Raw genomic sequence first — 15,371 nt, 5'->3', positions numbered from 1 at the left:
ACAGGCCCTATGTGCCAGGCTTAGGGAACTGGAGGCCCTGGGTGTCCAGGGGGAGATAGAGAGCAATCCCGAAACCCTGCCAGAAGGGAAAGAGGAAAAAGAGGGGGGACACCCATGGGGGTGTGAATGGTGTGAGGACCTGTGGGTAGCGGTAGACCTATGGGGGCATCAACCCCCTACACAATGTAACATCTGTGGGTGGGGGATACAGGAACCCCACAGGGAAGACCCCAAGGGTCACCAGAAGGTGGAAGGAGAACTCCCCCGCACTGCCCCATCCGGTAGAGAGAAGAGGGGATGGGCACGGATTAACTTGGCGGTTCAGTAAGGGGGGAGGGAGAGTGTGACAGGGTGCTGACCAGGAACTGCTGAGCCAGCCTTCTGTCACTTCAGCTCCAAGTAAGGGAGGTGAACTGGAGCTAACTAGAGGAACCTGAAACTGATTAGCAGAGCTGGAACAGCTGCCAGCCTGATTAGCCTGGGGCTATATACAGGCACAGAGGAAGGAGGCAAAGGGGATGGGGGAAGAAGCCAAAGAGTGGAAGGAGAGGGGTAGCTATCACCTCCTGGCTACAAGAAAGAGAAGTCCCTAAGGTTGGGACTTCCAGCAATATGTGGTGAGAGGTGGTGGGTTTGCACTGTGTAAATAAACTGCACAGGTGACTGCTGAGCCAGAAGGTCTCTGAGTGATTGTTGGAGCAGAGCAGAGGCAGGACCAAAGGGGGGCCTGCTACGCCCTGTTACAGGTCCAAAACTCATCCTAGGCTGGAATAGTAGCAACTCCACAGCAAGCCTGCAAATTGGAGGAATTGGCCCTCTAGCAGGGTCTTGGAATCTATTTCCACCCACATGTGCTTAGTTCCCTGCAAAAAGACTGAATATTCATACTTTGTGAAGAGAGGTATGAATTTCACACTCAAAAAATTAGGAAGCCCCCTTCAGAACTGTCACAGGGAGCCTCAAGAGCTTCAGGCATTATTGACATCATTCATGTTCCTCAGTTAATCAGTCCGCATTTCCATTATACTATAAACATAGCATTTCAAATGTTAACTCCTCTGTAAAAATTTATGCAAGGCTGATCTATGGCATAAAATATCAGGCAAGATAAAAAAAAAAAAAAAAAAAAGTACCAAAATTAACAAGAATGAAATTTGGCAATTTTTTCTTATTAAAATACAAACAGGTGGCATAATGCCTTTGGCTATGGAGGCAAGCTTCCAACTTTCTTTGGTCACAAGTGAAATATATTGCAAGGTGTCCAACCTAGTGATTTCCCACAAACCCACCATTAACAAGCAGAGTATCTTGCATAATTCATAAGTGCCTGCGTTTCCTCATCTGTAACATGCAGAAAATGGTGCTTAACTTCCTTTGTAAAGCAGTTTAAGAACTATGGATGAAAAGTAATATAAAAGAACTAAATACTGGCAAGAATTATTAGAGATACCAGTTGTACTCCATAATTAAGACTGAGTAGTGTTTTTGCACTTAAAAGCAACGACTCAACCTCTCAGTATGAAAAATACAGCATTTAGTCCCCCCAAAATTACAGCATTTACTTTTTAAATACAGAATGATATTTCTATGAATTTACAAGTAAATCACTTAAATAATTTAGGAGTTAAAATTAATTTTAAAATGGCTTCTTTAAAAAATGTAGACATTACTGTCAGACTGTTGTTGTTGTTATTGTCCTGAATGAACTTAACAACAGAACAATGCAGATGCGTCAAACCTCCCATGTCGTTTAAACTCACTAAAATCTTGTGCATATGCTACAATGGAAGATTTTTAATTATGGGCAGATGAATGAGCCCGTTATTCTTCATAAATGAATGTTTCTTCTTCAGCAGAGGATGAAGAATAATGCTCTTTTACAGAGAATTCCACAAGAACTGTCCACATGCATGTGCAGGAGAAAGCTGTGAGTGAAGGAGGCAGGGGAAAACTAGGGCATACACTCCAGCTTCTTTGTGATGCACTAGCAAAAACAAAGCAGCTGTAAACCCAGCTGGACTGGCAAGTATGCTGTCACTGCCATGCACTGCTCCCTTGTGCATAAGTAGCCAAGTGTACTGATGAAACTGGCCATAACATTTAAATTTTAAAAAATTGTTTAAGGTTAAGATCTTAAAATCATTGAAAATATCACTTGGTAACATTCTTTGCGTTTCTTGTTTAGTGATCCTATATGAAATTTTAAATTTAGAAACCCACGTATATTACTAGAAAATGCTACATTAAGATTAAATGACAGTTGAAAGTACATATCATTTATAGAGTATATTTACTGTGATTGTAAACTCCTCAGGGTGTGGGCTGCCCTGGATGTTCTGGTTGTACAGAGCATAGTAAAGTGGGAGTTTGCTACCTGATTGAGGACTCTATTGCTACCACAATACAAATAATAAATAACAATATAAATAGTTTATATTGACATGTTACATGGATGTTGTACTTAATCCCAAAACAACACATTATAAACCCAGGAAATTCAGTTAAGTTTAAACTTAAAAGAAATCCAAACAGAAATGCACAGTGAGGGCACCCAAACAACCTTAACTTCACTCTGCAGAGTCACCATGCAAAACCATATGATTATGTTTTTGTGACTGCAGATTGTATTATGCTGATTTTTAAAGACATATTAGATTGCTTCTTTTCGTCCCTTCATGTTGTCGCTACGGGGCTAAGGAAATGTTACTTGGGTGGCCTAACCAATTTTCAATAACTTGACATGGCTAGATTTCTTTTAAATTTAACCTTAACTCTGAATGAACTGGATTTATAAACACTAGATTTTCAAATAACTACAACATTTCTGTAATATATTTTACCTTAACTATCTAATATGTGCTCTCAGATGCAACTCCATCTTAATGTAGTTTTTTTCTGAGAATTATTATTAGGGGCAGCCTCTGCTCAGGAAAAACTCAGAAATGGAGTAACAGATAAGGTTAGAAAAAGGGGTAGAGTAGGAGTGGTGAATCAGAAGGAGACTCGAAAGTAAGAGCACAGGGAAGAGATGGAGAAATTGTGTAAACCTTTCATTATTTAATATTAACCACTTTTTGTCTTACACTGAAACCAAATCCATGGTCTCTTCACACAAAGAACTTCCACTAGCTTTAATAGAAGTGCTACATGTGGAACATCTGCAAAACTGGCTCTATGAGTACAATTTACTACCTTTGAAAGTATTCTACAGACAATTTTTAACTAGTCTTTTAGGTCTAGATACCTTTTAAAGCAGATCTAAAGACACTATTAAAAAGTTAAATATTTAACAGATGGCATACAAGTGCATTATGAGAAAAACGCATTATGGGCAAAAACTTTCATCACATCTTTTTACTATTTACAGCTTTACTTGTTCATGTGGCATACATGTGTAGCTACGCCGAGAAACTTGCATAATGTCTGCCCACTCTATGCCAGACTTCAGGCAGGGAATGAGCCTCTTACTCATATTAGCATGTATAAGTATATTACATACATATTTAAAGTTAAAGAAGAGACAAACATACAAAAAGGATTATTGTGGTTGGGATGTCTTTGCTTTTGAAAAATTAAACTGGCTGAGATATTGAAATTTGAAACTATTTTCCCACTATATTTTATTAAATAGTTGTGATTATGGATCTGTGATATTTAAGTGGTCATACTATACTGTGACCATGCAATTAACATGGATTAGTACAATCTAGTAAAATAATCCTGTTAAGTAACCTCATTTTTTAAAGACCTTCAATAAAGTTTATCCAGTAAAATCAAGTTGTATTATGAATTTTACAAATACTGTACTGCATAAAGTTAATATTATGAGCTTCACTCAAACATACGAAAAGCAAGGTAGTTCAAATGATGGGTGAAAATACTGGTTGATGGTCAATCTTTTATTTGCTCTTCTTGGCCTAACGTTATATGGGATTATGAATTTTCATACTTCATCTGTGCATTGCAACACTTATCATAGGCATAATACAGTTGATGCTGTCACAGCCAAATATTTGATCAAACACCACCCTGGGCAAACCTGAATGTGGTACTCTCAAAAAATAAGAAATAGGAATAATTCCAATGGTGTCCACTATTTTTCAGTGCCTGGCAACAACCTGGTCATCCACCACTCATGATGACTTTATGATAAGGCTACAGTGTCAGGCTAGATTTCACCACTAATATTCATTTCTTTCATTTGGTGGGTTTAAGTCAGGACTTATTGTAGCATTACCACTAAGATTGTTTCCTGTGATTCAATGCAGTATTAGTAAATCAGACTTTTTTTTTTTTTTTTTTTTAAGAAAATGAAAGGACAAAGATCTGTACCTTCTCCAACTGCTGAAAAATGTAAGACAGAGTCCTGGGAATGATGCCTCGATCACTGTAACGCTCTGCTCCCCCAGTGATGGTAAAAGTCTTGCCACTGCCCGTCTGTCCATATGCAAAGATAGTGCCATTATATCCTGCTACAGCACTAAAAAAATGAAGGAATAGATAACATGTTGTATACAGTACCTTTTCCATGGTTATCTCTTATAGCTTCATCAAGAACCTGATTCAATGCCCATTGTAGTCAAAGGGAATATATCAATTGTCTTCGGTGAGCATTTGGATCAGGCTCAAACAAATTTATTTTAGATCAGATGGAGTTTCAAGATTTTCATGACCTGAATAGAAAGCAATGATGTTCTGACTCATTCCATAATTAAATATCAGAGTTACCATTAGATTCTAACAATGTTTATTATTATGTACATACTTTTCGTGTGCCTATCACCATAGTATATCACTGTAAATGAAGAGTTGGTAATGGGCTATAGAGAATCTTTAATCTCTAAACCAACCCATCCTGAATCCAGTCGCTTGGTGGTGACTAAAATAGGCAGCACATGATAGCCATTCAATTGCCTGTGTGAAGTGAGTTTGATGGTCCCAGTCCAGTTTCTAGTGGAAAAGTGTGCAAATCACAAAAAAATCACAACCATCCCAGTTAATCTTGTTGACTGTCTCAGCAGAGAAGCCAAAAAGCCAATTGTCCTCTTATCCTTAGACGTGGTCCCACAAAGTCAGGGCTAAAGCACATTGAGGTGCCAATGTGTTTAAAGCTCCCATTGCTGCTGTCCATACTGTGCTTTATATGTGCATAAATAAGAAACATAAGCCTCCAGAAATATCAATCTGCACTTTTAATGAGTGCTTACCACAGAGATTGAGTTTTAAAAAAAATGTTGGAAGGTTATCAGAAGAATTAAATTCATGATCTGGTAGCCCAGTAGCACAGCATCAGTTTGGGAGCAAGCTAGATGCCTCGCTGGCTATACTGTGAGGCAGTTAAGACAGTTTTGCTGCCCTGGAAGAGAAGAGAACCCATGAAATAATGTGGAGGCACTGAAGTGTCCCACCCATCATAACTCGGTCCTCCACAGGTGGCCTGAGATCCCTGGGTTTTCCTCAGGCTCCTTACAACATCCACATATTTGGAAGGCTAAGCTTACTGTCCCCCCTCTCCCAAACTGAACAATGTGTAGAAAATTCCATTAATATTTCTAATAATGCTCATCATTATGATATCTCCCCATATACAGCACAAGATGGTCCTTTGTTTTTACAAGTTTCTCTTGGGCAAACTAATCTAGATGTAAAAGCAGATCCAGTGACACATATGGACACTCTTTTAGGGAAAGTAAGTACGTCCAAAACTTTAGGGAAACAGTAACGAATCAGAAAACAGTTAATAGATTCTATTCTACTCAGGTTCTTATACTGTATCACTCAACAAGGTATCCTAGTGCCTTCCAGAAGTGCATTGTGACAGGACTAGCAGTAGTCATGTGTTGGTCTCTCTTTTTCCCTTCCTTTCCCCAGGGAGGAAACTGTGTGTGGATTTTTTTTTTAAATTGCTTATGTTATTTATTTTTATGAGTGAAGAGTAGATCAAGTTTGCAATTGGAATGAAAAGTGATGAGTGTTGTGGTGGTTCATGGATCCTAAAGGAGTTCTTTCCACAGTCTTGGACTGGCTACAAAGAAGGCTCTTGTCTCCTCCATAAATGAAAGTTACCATTATGATAGACCAGGGGTAGGCAATCTACGGCACGCGTACCAAAGGTGGCATGCAAGCTGATTTTCAGTGGCACTCACACTGCCCGGGTCCTGACCACCAGTCCGGGGGGGCTCTGCATTTTAATTTAATTTTAAATGAAGCTTCTTAAACATTTTAAAAACCTTATTTACTTTACATACAACAATAGTTTAGTTATATATTATAGACTTATAGAAAGAGACCTAAAAACGTTAAATTGTATTACTGGCATGCGAAACCTTAAATTAGAGTGAATAAATGAAGACTTGGCACACTACTCCGAAAGGTTGCCGACCCCTGTGATAGATAGTTTTATTGTGCCAGAGGAGCAGACTTCTTGATGATGGTCCTCATTCTGGAACTTTAGGCAATCTTTAAGGTAAAGCCTGGGCTCAGACCCTTAAAAATCTTGAAGATAACGACTGAAACTTGAATTCGACACAGTATTTTAGGGGGACTCATTGTAGTGAGATGACAACGGACCTTGCATACTTCCAGAATCCTGTGTTGCTGTGGAGGTGCACTGCTGAACTCCGTACTAATTGTAATTTACCCTGGAATAACTGTTTCATGCTCAGGTAGACTGCACTGCTGTTGTCCCACTAAGAGGTAGTCAAGGCACATATTAATAAGGCTGGATCACCTTTTGAAAAGTTAGGATGCACTCTCCTAGGTAAATGTAGATGATAGAATGTGGACACTGCTATGTGAGAGTTTAGGTCAGTGATGAATCCAAGAGTCCAATGATGGCACACAGTCTCCTAGTTAGCGGTCAATGGCAGAACACATCACTCATGAATCCAGGAACATTCCCAAACTGCAAACTGATTTGACTGGGAGACTGCACTGTGGCTGGAAACTCGTCTGCCAACCATAACCACCTCTGTCATATTTGAACGTAACTTCAACCAACTGTTCTTCATCCATAAATTGATTTTGATCAAGCACTGGACAATCATGAGAACAGTGATATTAATGTATATTGTGAAGGACAGATGGAGCAGTGTGTCATCCCACTTCCATGATCAACTGAGACATTTTTTATTAATGAATTGAGATAATTTACATGATATGAGAGTATGTATTTGAAGGTTTCTGGTCTTGGTTTTGTTTGCAGAGAGAGATAGTTTTAATACAATGAACAAAGAGCATTCCCTTTAACTATGGTGATCTGGATTTCATTACTGATAAGGTGTTATAGTTTGATGGAACTATTTGTATATGAAAATATGGCTAATGGCTTTTTTATTAATACATGGCAAACATTCCTTCACTACTTTCCAGCAGAGAGTCATACTTTTTGTTAAATAAGACCTTGAGGAGGGAATGTCTGAGATATAAATACAAGTTTTGGTTATTTGCCCAGCCCTCCCTGAGATAATATATACGTAGGTATATAGATATATGTATTATGCTTTTCTTTTCTCAATTTCATGTATACATTTTTAAAGTCTGTATTGATTTTACTGAGTATATTAGTTATATGTTTTGTTTGTCCAAATTTACCTTGGGGGTAAAGACTTAAGACTATTTTTGCCATTTTTAAATTCATTTCAGATTAATTACGGTAAACTGCCCCAGAATATTCCTGGAAAACAAGTACTTTGCTACCTGCTGTATATCAGCTCCTATATTCTATGGTGATAAAATATAAATACCCAAGGCAGAAATTATGGTCATTACTTTGTATTTTCACTTTTCTGTAAAACAGATAATTGGAAACAATCACCCAAAAGTAGTTAAAAATAGAAACTGGATAAGTATTCAGCCTACTTTTTACTACAATATTCATATGGCCAATTGAACTAGGACTCGGCAGTCTGCATTTGACAGGACAGATTATAAAATCTCTGGATTCAGGAATGCCAAATTCCTCTTTTTCCTTTCAGCAACTGTAGTTTATAAAGATTTGCTCTAGCTTTATACATCTCAAAATGTTTTTCCACAATTCAAACTCCTCTTACAATAAATTCAAAGGGAGCAATAAAAGGGATAAATTAATTAGGGAAGAATTATCCTCCTGATAAGATTTATCAGACCCCAAAAGTAGATTTAATTAATTTAGTCTAAAGACCCTACCAACTTTGCATAAAGGAAAAAGGGCAAAAATATTCTTGTGCATTTTTTGTTTATAGATAAAGTGATAAGGCAAGATAAGAAAAAATGTTTCTTTCTTGTCTAAGAGGAAGGGACCATGTATAGATAGGCTGCTGGTCTGGCACCATGAGAGATGCAAAGGGTCTCCAACTTAATGAAGCTTATTTGAAAACCTGAGAGGTTGCCAAATTGCTCAGTTTAATCCACTAAACTAGGATATCAAAGAAAAACAAACAGAAGTATATTGACAGCAACTACAGCCAACATCTGCTCCCAATGACCAAAAATACCCCATGAAGTCAGGGAATAGCTAGATTTTAGCTTCCAGATGTTAAAAAGCCAATACAAACAGCATCAAGGTTAGAAAACGCCTGATCCATCTACTCTAGGAATTTGCGGAGTACCTATCAACACAGTATCTGAGTGCACAATACAATAATGGTGAATAACAGAGCTGCCCTTAAGTGAATCTGCTTCTTGTCTCTTCTAGGTTTGGGATCTTACTGATCTTCCTTCCTTTCCTGTTCTTCTTCACAGTTGTTGTAGTTCCCTAACATCAGTTATTGTGCTGTGGCGTCTGCAAAAAGGTGTAATTTGCAGTGTATTCTGGATATGATCACACTTAGCCTTATAGTATTATCTTCCCCTGGTGTCTTTTTTGCTCCTGGGGGAATTCTGCACCACTGCACATGCGCAGAATTTATGTACCCCACAGATTTCTTTGCTTACCCACAGAAAAATGACTTTCTGATGGGGAAGCAAAGGGAAGCCACAAGAGCAGTCATACGACCCTCCCCAACAGTATGTTTCGAGTGCCCAGGGCAGCAGGCAGAGAGGTAAATCACTGTGGGGCAGGGGGCAGGACAGGGGAAGACCCAGCTGGTGGCTCCTACCCTGTGCTGGACTCAGCTGCTAGTCCCAGCTGGGTTGGAGAGGACGGGACTTCCTCTTCCTCTTCCCCTGCATGGCATGTCAGACCCATCCCCAGCTTTCTCCCCCAGCTGTAGAAAGCTCTGCAAACTTTCTGCACCCATCACTCCTCAGCTGCAGAGGGAGGGATCACTTTACAGGGAGCTGCTCCCCCATCCGCCCAACCCCCATGCATCCAGACCCCCTCATACCCAGACCCTCCCGCTGAGCCTCACCGACCTCACCCACCCACCCAGAACCCACCTGACTAGCCCCACTCCCTCTGCATCGGGACCACACGGACGAGCCACCCACACCCGGATCCCCACCCTACAGAGCCTGCTGAGCCTCACGCCCCCCCACACCCAGAACCCCCCCCCAACGAGCCCCACTCCCTCTGCACCTGGACCACGCCGACGAGCCACCCAGTTCCCCACCCTACCGAGCCCCAACCAGATGCACCTGGATCCTCACCCCACTAAGCCCAACTCCCCCAGCATCTGGATCCCTCCCACTGATCTCCCCAGATCCCCTTGCTGAGCTCTATCCCCCCACACTCAGACCCCCCTGCTGAGCCTCAACCACCTTTTACCTGGACCCCCCTGCAGAGTCCCATTACCCATTGCACCCAGAATCCCCCAACAAGCCCCTGTGCATCCGGGTCCCCCCTGCACCTGGAAGTGAAAATGTGCATACAAAACCTTGGTACACTCAAAAGCGTGCATAACAGTCAAGGACACTTTTGAAAACGTGGCCAATTATTTCTCTCTGCATTATTTAAGATCTATAAGGAACTATAGGATATAGGTCTAATCTTGCTAATCCATACTCCTGCTAAATAAGGACTATTTGAAATCGATAAGACTGCTGTGTAATTTGGCAATGAATCTGACCTAGTAATTGTTAACATAATAAATGCTACTTAGGGATCAAATGATCTTTGTTCATTCAAAAACGCTGTATCTTCATTTTCAAAGTAAAAATCAATTCCCAAATTGCTTACTTAACCTGCATCTTGTTTTAGTTTGTTCTTCAGAGAGCAAATTCTAAATTTAAACTGTAGCTGTATAAGCTTGTATATGGGCCCTTAGAAGATGGGCAAAATAAATGGTTATTTGCTGAACATAGAATACTTGAAAAGTCCAAGGTATGAAATTTTTTTTTCAACATTAAGGTATACAATTTATTAATTTAACAACAAATTATTAAAGAAAAATATGTAAGAGGGAGAATGCTTCTCTAAACATTTCAGCAGTACTGTGCCAGTCAGTGTACAACTTTCTAAAGAAAAGGAGGCAACACTTAGTGTTAGTGCAGGTGAAAGGCCTTTGTATGTATACAATGCACTCTAGGCCCATGCCCTGACTCAGGTCTGGGCCCAACCCCCTCTTCTGTCCACACAAAAATCAGTTCGACTCAGATCAGCAAGCACTCAGAATCCAGGTCCTAGGACCCTACTAATGGTGCTGGGTCAGAGCCTGAGTCCTGCTGGAACTCTGAATTAAGCCCTGTCATTTCAGCAGTGTGGATACAAGTCAGAAGGTCTGCGTACTGCAGTTTGAACATGTTAACTTGGGGCTGTAGATGCTACTGGGTGGCAAGGCACCTAAAAGTTAGGTGTTGAAATATTTAGTCCTTTTGTGAATCTATCCCTAAAAAGTAACCACAACATCTCATTCAACTTCAAAGGTGGTGGCTGTAGATGGACGCTGCAACCCAAAAATTTGATAGTGCTATCTGGGAAGGGGGCACAGCCAAGATGGATTTCCTTAGAAGTTTCCACCAGAGGGACTCCTGAAGACCTCAGCCACAAACTAAAGCGGTCTCCAAAAGAAGCAGAAACATCAAGGGAAAACAGTAGGGAAAAACCAACAGACCTCCCTTGGAGCGAATATCCAATTTTGCAGGAAGCTAGGCTAGCACAGGGACGTGTAACGTGCATCTCCTTGCATTAACTTCAATTATTCTAGCTCCCAAAGATTTGTCTAGATAATTAATCCTGAACTAGTTAGACTGGCCTGGTTATCAATTGAAATCTCACTTAGATTTTGAAATATTCATATGTGGAGAACAGACATAAGTAGTATTTCTTCACAGTTACACCCATACCTTCTAAATTTTAAAGTGGCATCAGAATCACCAGAAAACCCTGCATGTTTTTTTCTTGGGCAGTTGAGCTTTGGCATGGTTAAAAAGATGCTTTGTTCAATGAATTGTCTCTTAACTACTTCAAACAAAACACATCAAAGACACATTATCCAAGAGATGAGGTCTTGCTGAAATGATCTTTAGTGAGTTTATGAAATGTTGCATGACTTCATGTTCAGAAGCTCATGGACTAATTCCAGGCAGATTGGCCGGGATGTTGCTGAAGAGATCTGTCTCCAGTATACTTTAACAAAATTACTGATGTTTATGATTTTCCAAGTTTTTGGAGGGACATCTCTCCTTAATAATAAATATCAAGTTCAGAACAACAGTCTACAGAGAATGAAAAATATTGTAAAATGGGATGACCTAAATATATCCAAATTTGTTAATTTCTCTATTCCCAAGCAGTCTGTTTTATGATAAGATACATTTTACTTGCAGGCTAGAATGTAATAGCATTTATTTGTAGAATTGAGAGATACATTTCTTTTGATTTATATAAGAACAGTTTCATTCACCAAAGACCAAATCCTGCAGTCCTCACTCAAGCAAAGTTCCCATTGATTTCAATGGGAATTTTAGCTGTGTAAGGTTTTGGCCCCTATTTAATTCAACTAAACAAATACAGACAGTGGTCATGACAAAGGACTTTATAACAATTACTCAGCAAATAAATGAAGCATTAATTTGATTTTGCTTCTACTGCTAAACACAAACCACTAAAATTTCTCTTTTGTGATCTCATTTAGAATATGGAACAGTATTCATTTCTTGTCATTATTCTAGACTGAGCACTCTGGGGCAAGGACTTTCTTATTTATTACAGAGTCATAGGCCAGAAGGGAGCATTGTGATCATCCAGTCTGACCTATATAACACAGGCCATAGAACGTCTACAAAATAATTCCCAGAGAATATATTTTAGAAAAACATCCAATATGTTTGTAAAAGGCTATCACAATGTGGTCCTAATCTTTAAATGGGCCTCTACATCAGTGATGTCCACTCTCATAATTTTATGGGGAGTCTCATATGTTTGATGTTTTCCTTGAAGCCCTAGTTCCAAGAATACAATGACTATATGAGACTATCAGCTTTAATTAAAACAAAAAGTTTCTAAGCCTCATGGTTACAGAGAAAAGCTTGGAAATGTGACCTAAGTACCTCCTAAAGACTCAGAACCAAAAGAAATCAAAATGTATTTTTTCTTTAATATGTCAATTTTTAAATGTTTGGGTTTGGCAACAATAAAAATAATAATTTTGTTTGTCAGCGCTGTATAACAATTAAATGTTATATCGCAGAATATACATGTAAGTTACGTTGAAAATCTATTTAGTCTGGGGGTTGGCAAACTACGGCCCACAGGCTGTTTTAAGCCGGACCATGAACTGCACCATGCAGCTCGGTTCCGCTCTGGCTGTGGCACTGGGTCGGAGGCAGCATCAGCGGCTTGGCCCCACTCTGGCCGAGGCGCTGGGTCGGGGCTGCACCACGTGGCTCAGCCCCGCTACGGCCGGGGTGCTGGGTCAGAGGCCAGACCACGCAGCTTGGCCCCACTCCGGACAGGACGCTGGGTTGGGGGCCGGACCATGCGGCTTGGCCCCGCTCCGGCTGGGGCACTGGGTCGGGGGCCGGACCACGCGGCTCGGCCCCGCTACACCGCTCCAGCCGGGGCACAGGATCGGGGTCTGCATCATGTGGCTCCTGAAAGCCGCAGCATGGCCCTGCTCCAGCTCCTACGCATGCCAATGGGAGCTGCGAGGCGGTGCTTGCGGATGGGGCAGCACGCAGAGCCACCTGGCTGCACCTCCGCATAGGAGCCAGAGAAGGGGCATGCCACTGCTTCCAGAAGCCACTTGAGGTAAGCGCCGCTCGGAGCCTGCACCCCCTGAGCCTCTCCCCATGCCCCAACCCTGATCCCCTCCCGCTCTCCAAACCCCTATATCCCAGCCCAGAGCACCCTCCTGCACCCCAAACCTCTCATCTCCAGCCCCCGCACCCCCAGCTGGAACCTGCACCCCTTCCCACACTCCTGCCCCAGCCCTGATCCCCCTCCCTCCCTCCGAACCCCTCGGTCCCAGCCCAGAGCACCCTCCTACACCCCAAACTCCTCATCCCCAAACCCACCCCAGAACCTGCACCCAACCCCAATTTTGTGAGCATTCATGGCCTTCCATACACTTTCTATTCCCCGATGTGGCCCTCGGGCCAAAAAGTTTGCCCACCCCAATTTAGTCACATGATATGATGTGAACCCATACTATATGGCTGTATATAATACCAAAAAAAAAAAAAAGAAAAGAAAAGAAAAGTGCCACCAACACTTTTTGCTTAAGGTTCCTACATAAATTATTTGAAATGTTATATTTTTTGTGTTGTGTGTGTTTATATACAAGAAAAAAATATATATATGTATACACACACACAATACTGTATTTGGTTTTGATAATTTAAGATTGCTTGATTTTATCAGATTAGGAGGAAAGGCCATTATAAAGCAAATCACTGGTTCAAGGCAACATCATGGTTATCCAATGATCACTTTAAAGAGTTAAATAAATGTTTATGAACTAAGCAGCTCAGCTGTAAAGAGTTCATACCATCCAACAATCCAAAGTTGCAGAAAATAATAACAAATATTCATCATGGATATAAGACTTTGAAAAAAAAATAGTACAAATAAAGCAATTCAAGAGGGGGTATTGTTAGCATGAATACACTCATTTTATTGGATTAGCAGCCTGAGTTGCAGCCAAATAACTTCCTAATCCCCTGTAATTATTTTAGCATAGGCACATGTCTATGTTGTCCTATTACTCAGTTTATTAAGTCACAGGAATGTGTGATACCATTTCTAGGCTAATGACTTACCTCTTTTATAAATTAATCTATTTTTCTTGTTACATTTTACCAATGGAATGACATCCTTGCCTTCTGATTAACTGTAAAAGCCACTACAGCTGACTTTTGGGATCCTAGCAATTCTTATTTGACTTGACAAAATGAGTCAGCAACGTATAGACTGCCTTCACTGTACTGTGCACAATTGAAGTAACAGTTTTTCCAAGGCAGGTGACAAATTATGCACACATACATGGGATCGGCATCAAAATTAATGAAATTAATATAATCATATTGATGTTTATACTCATTCAAGTCCCAGAAAGCCTGGAAGCATTGACTAGTGACCTGAAGATAGGACCAGAAGCCAGGAGTTTTTGAGTTTTAGTCCCAGTTCTGACACAGATTCTCTCCATGGCTATGGACAAATCTTCATCTCTGACTCAGTAGTCAGTAATTGAGATATTATTACAATATTTGCCACAAAATGGTGTTCAGGTAATCAGTCACAGTCTGGAAAATGCTTTGAGGAAGAAAATCATACTAAACTACTACTGATCATTAAACAAGAGTCTGAGTCAAAGCTCATTAAACTCAATGGAAATCTTTTCGGTGACTTCCTTGGGGTTTGGATAAAGTCAAAAACATATGAGGTGTAAGAATGCATTAGCACATTAGACACTTTGATAGTCAAGTATTTTAACCATACTACAGTAATTAAACATATCTTTATATCAGAAGTTCTTTTGTTATATTTACACACTAATACACCTCCTCGTGATACATTTTGAATATCAACTACTAATTTGGAAAACCATGTAGAATTTAAAACCTACTTTTTTCTGAGGATGAGATACAAGATATAGGCAGCAGGGTTTTTTTAGTTCTAACTATATTGAATTACATTTTCAAATACATATTCCACTTTAAATATAAAAATTAGTAAGTTTTTACCTGTGTATATTATCAGATGAAGAAACATGTACTGTACGGGCAAGTTTCTACATTTGGTAAATTTCATCTTTAAAATATAATGGAATGTCAACTTGTGTTTAATTTTACATGCAGAACTGTAGAACATGAAAAATAGATTACAACATTTATAAAGTAAATGATCCTCAGCTAAGCCAACTGTTCACACATTTCACTCAACTTTTGGCAAGTAACCTGAATACGGCTCGTTGCAGTGTATTGTATATGTATTTTCTCTAAAATAGAAACTTCTGACTTGAAAAGAAAATGAGCTACAATATCCTAACTTTTCTGATTTTTAGTTCATAAGA

General features: G+C 40.1%; 1 protein-coding gene across 4 annotated transcripts in view; it reads right to left on the bottom strand.

Moving 5' to 3' along the window:
- The window catches only part of KIF6 (kinesin family member 6), a 270,556-nt gene that overhangs the window by 233,573 nt on the left and 21,612 nt on the right, over nt 1-15,371 (bottom strand). For all 4 annotated transcript variants that reach the window (XM_034764803.1, XM_034764804.1, XM_034764805.1 and 1 more), the window contains exon 4: nt 4,333-4,480. In XM_034764803.1, the coding sequence (XP_034620694.1) occupies nt 4,333-4,480 (148 nt within the window). The remainder of the gene's footprint in view (nt 1-4,332; nt 4,481-15,371) is intronic.

This window comes from Trachemys scripta, chromosome 3 (assembly GCF_013100865.1).
Source record: "Trachemys scripta elegans isolate TJP31775 chromosome 3, CAS_Tse_1.0, whole genome shotgun sequence".
In the NCBI taxonomy this organism is placed as follows: Eukaryota; Metazoa; Chordata; order Testudines; family Emydidae; genus Trachemys; species Trachemys scripta.
This window is presented reverse-complemented; position numbering and strand designations above follow the sequence as displayed.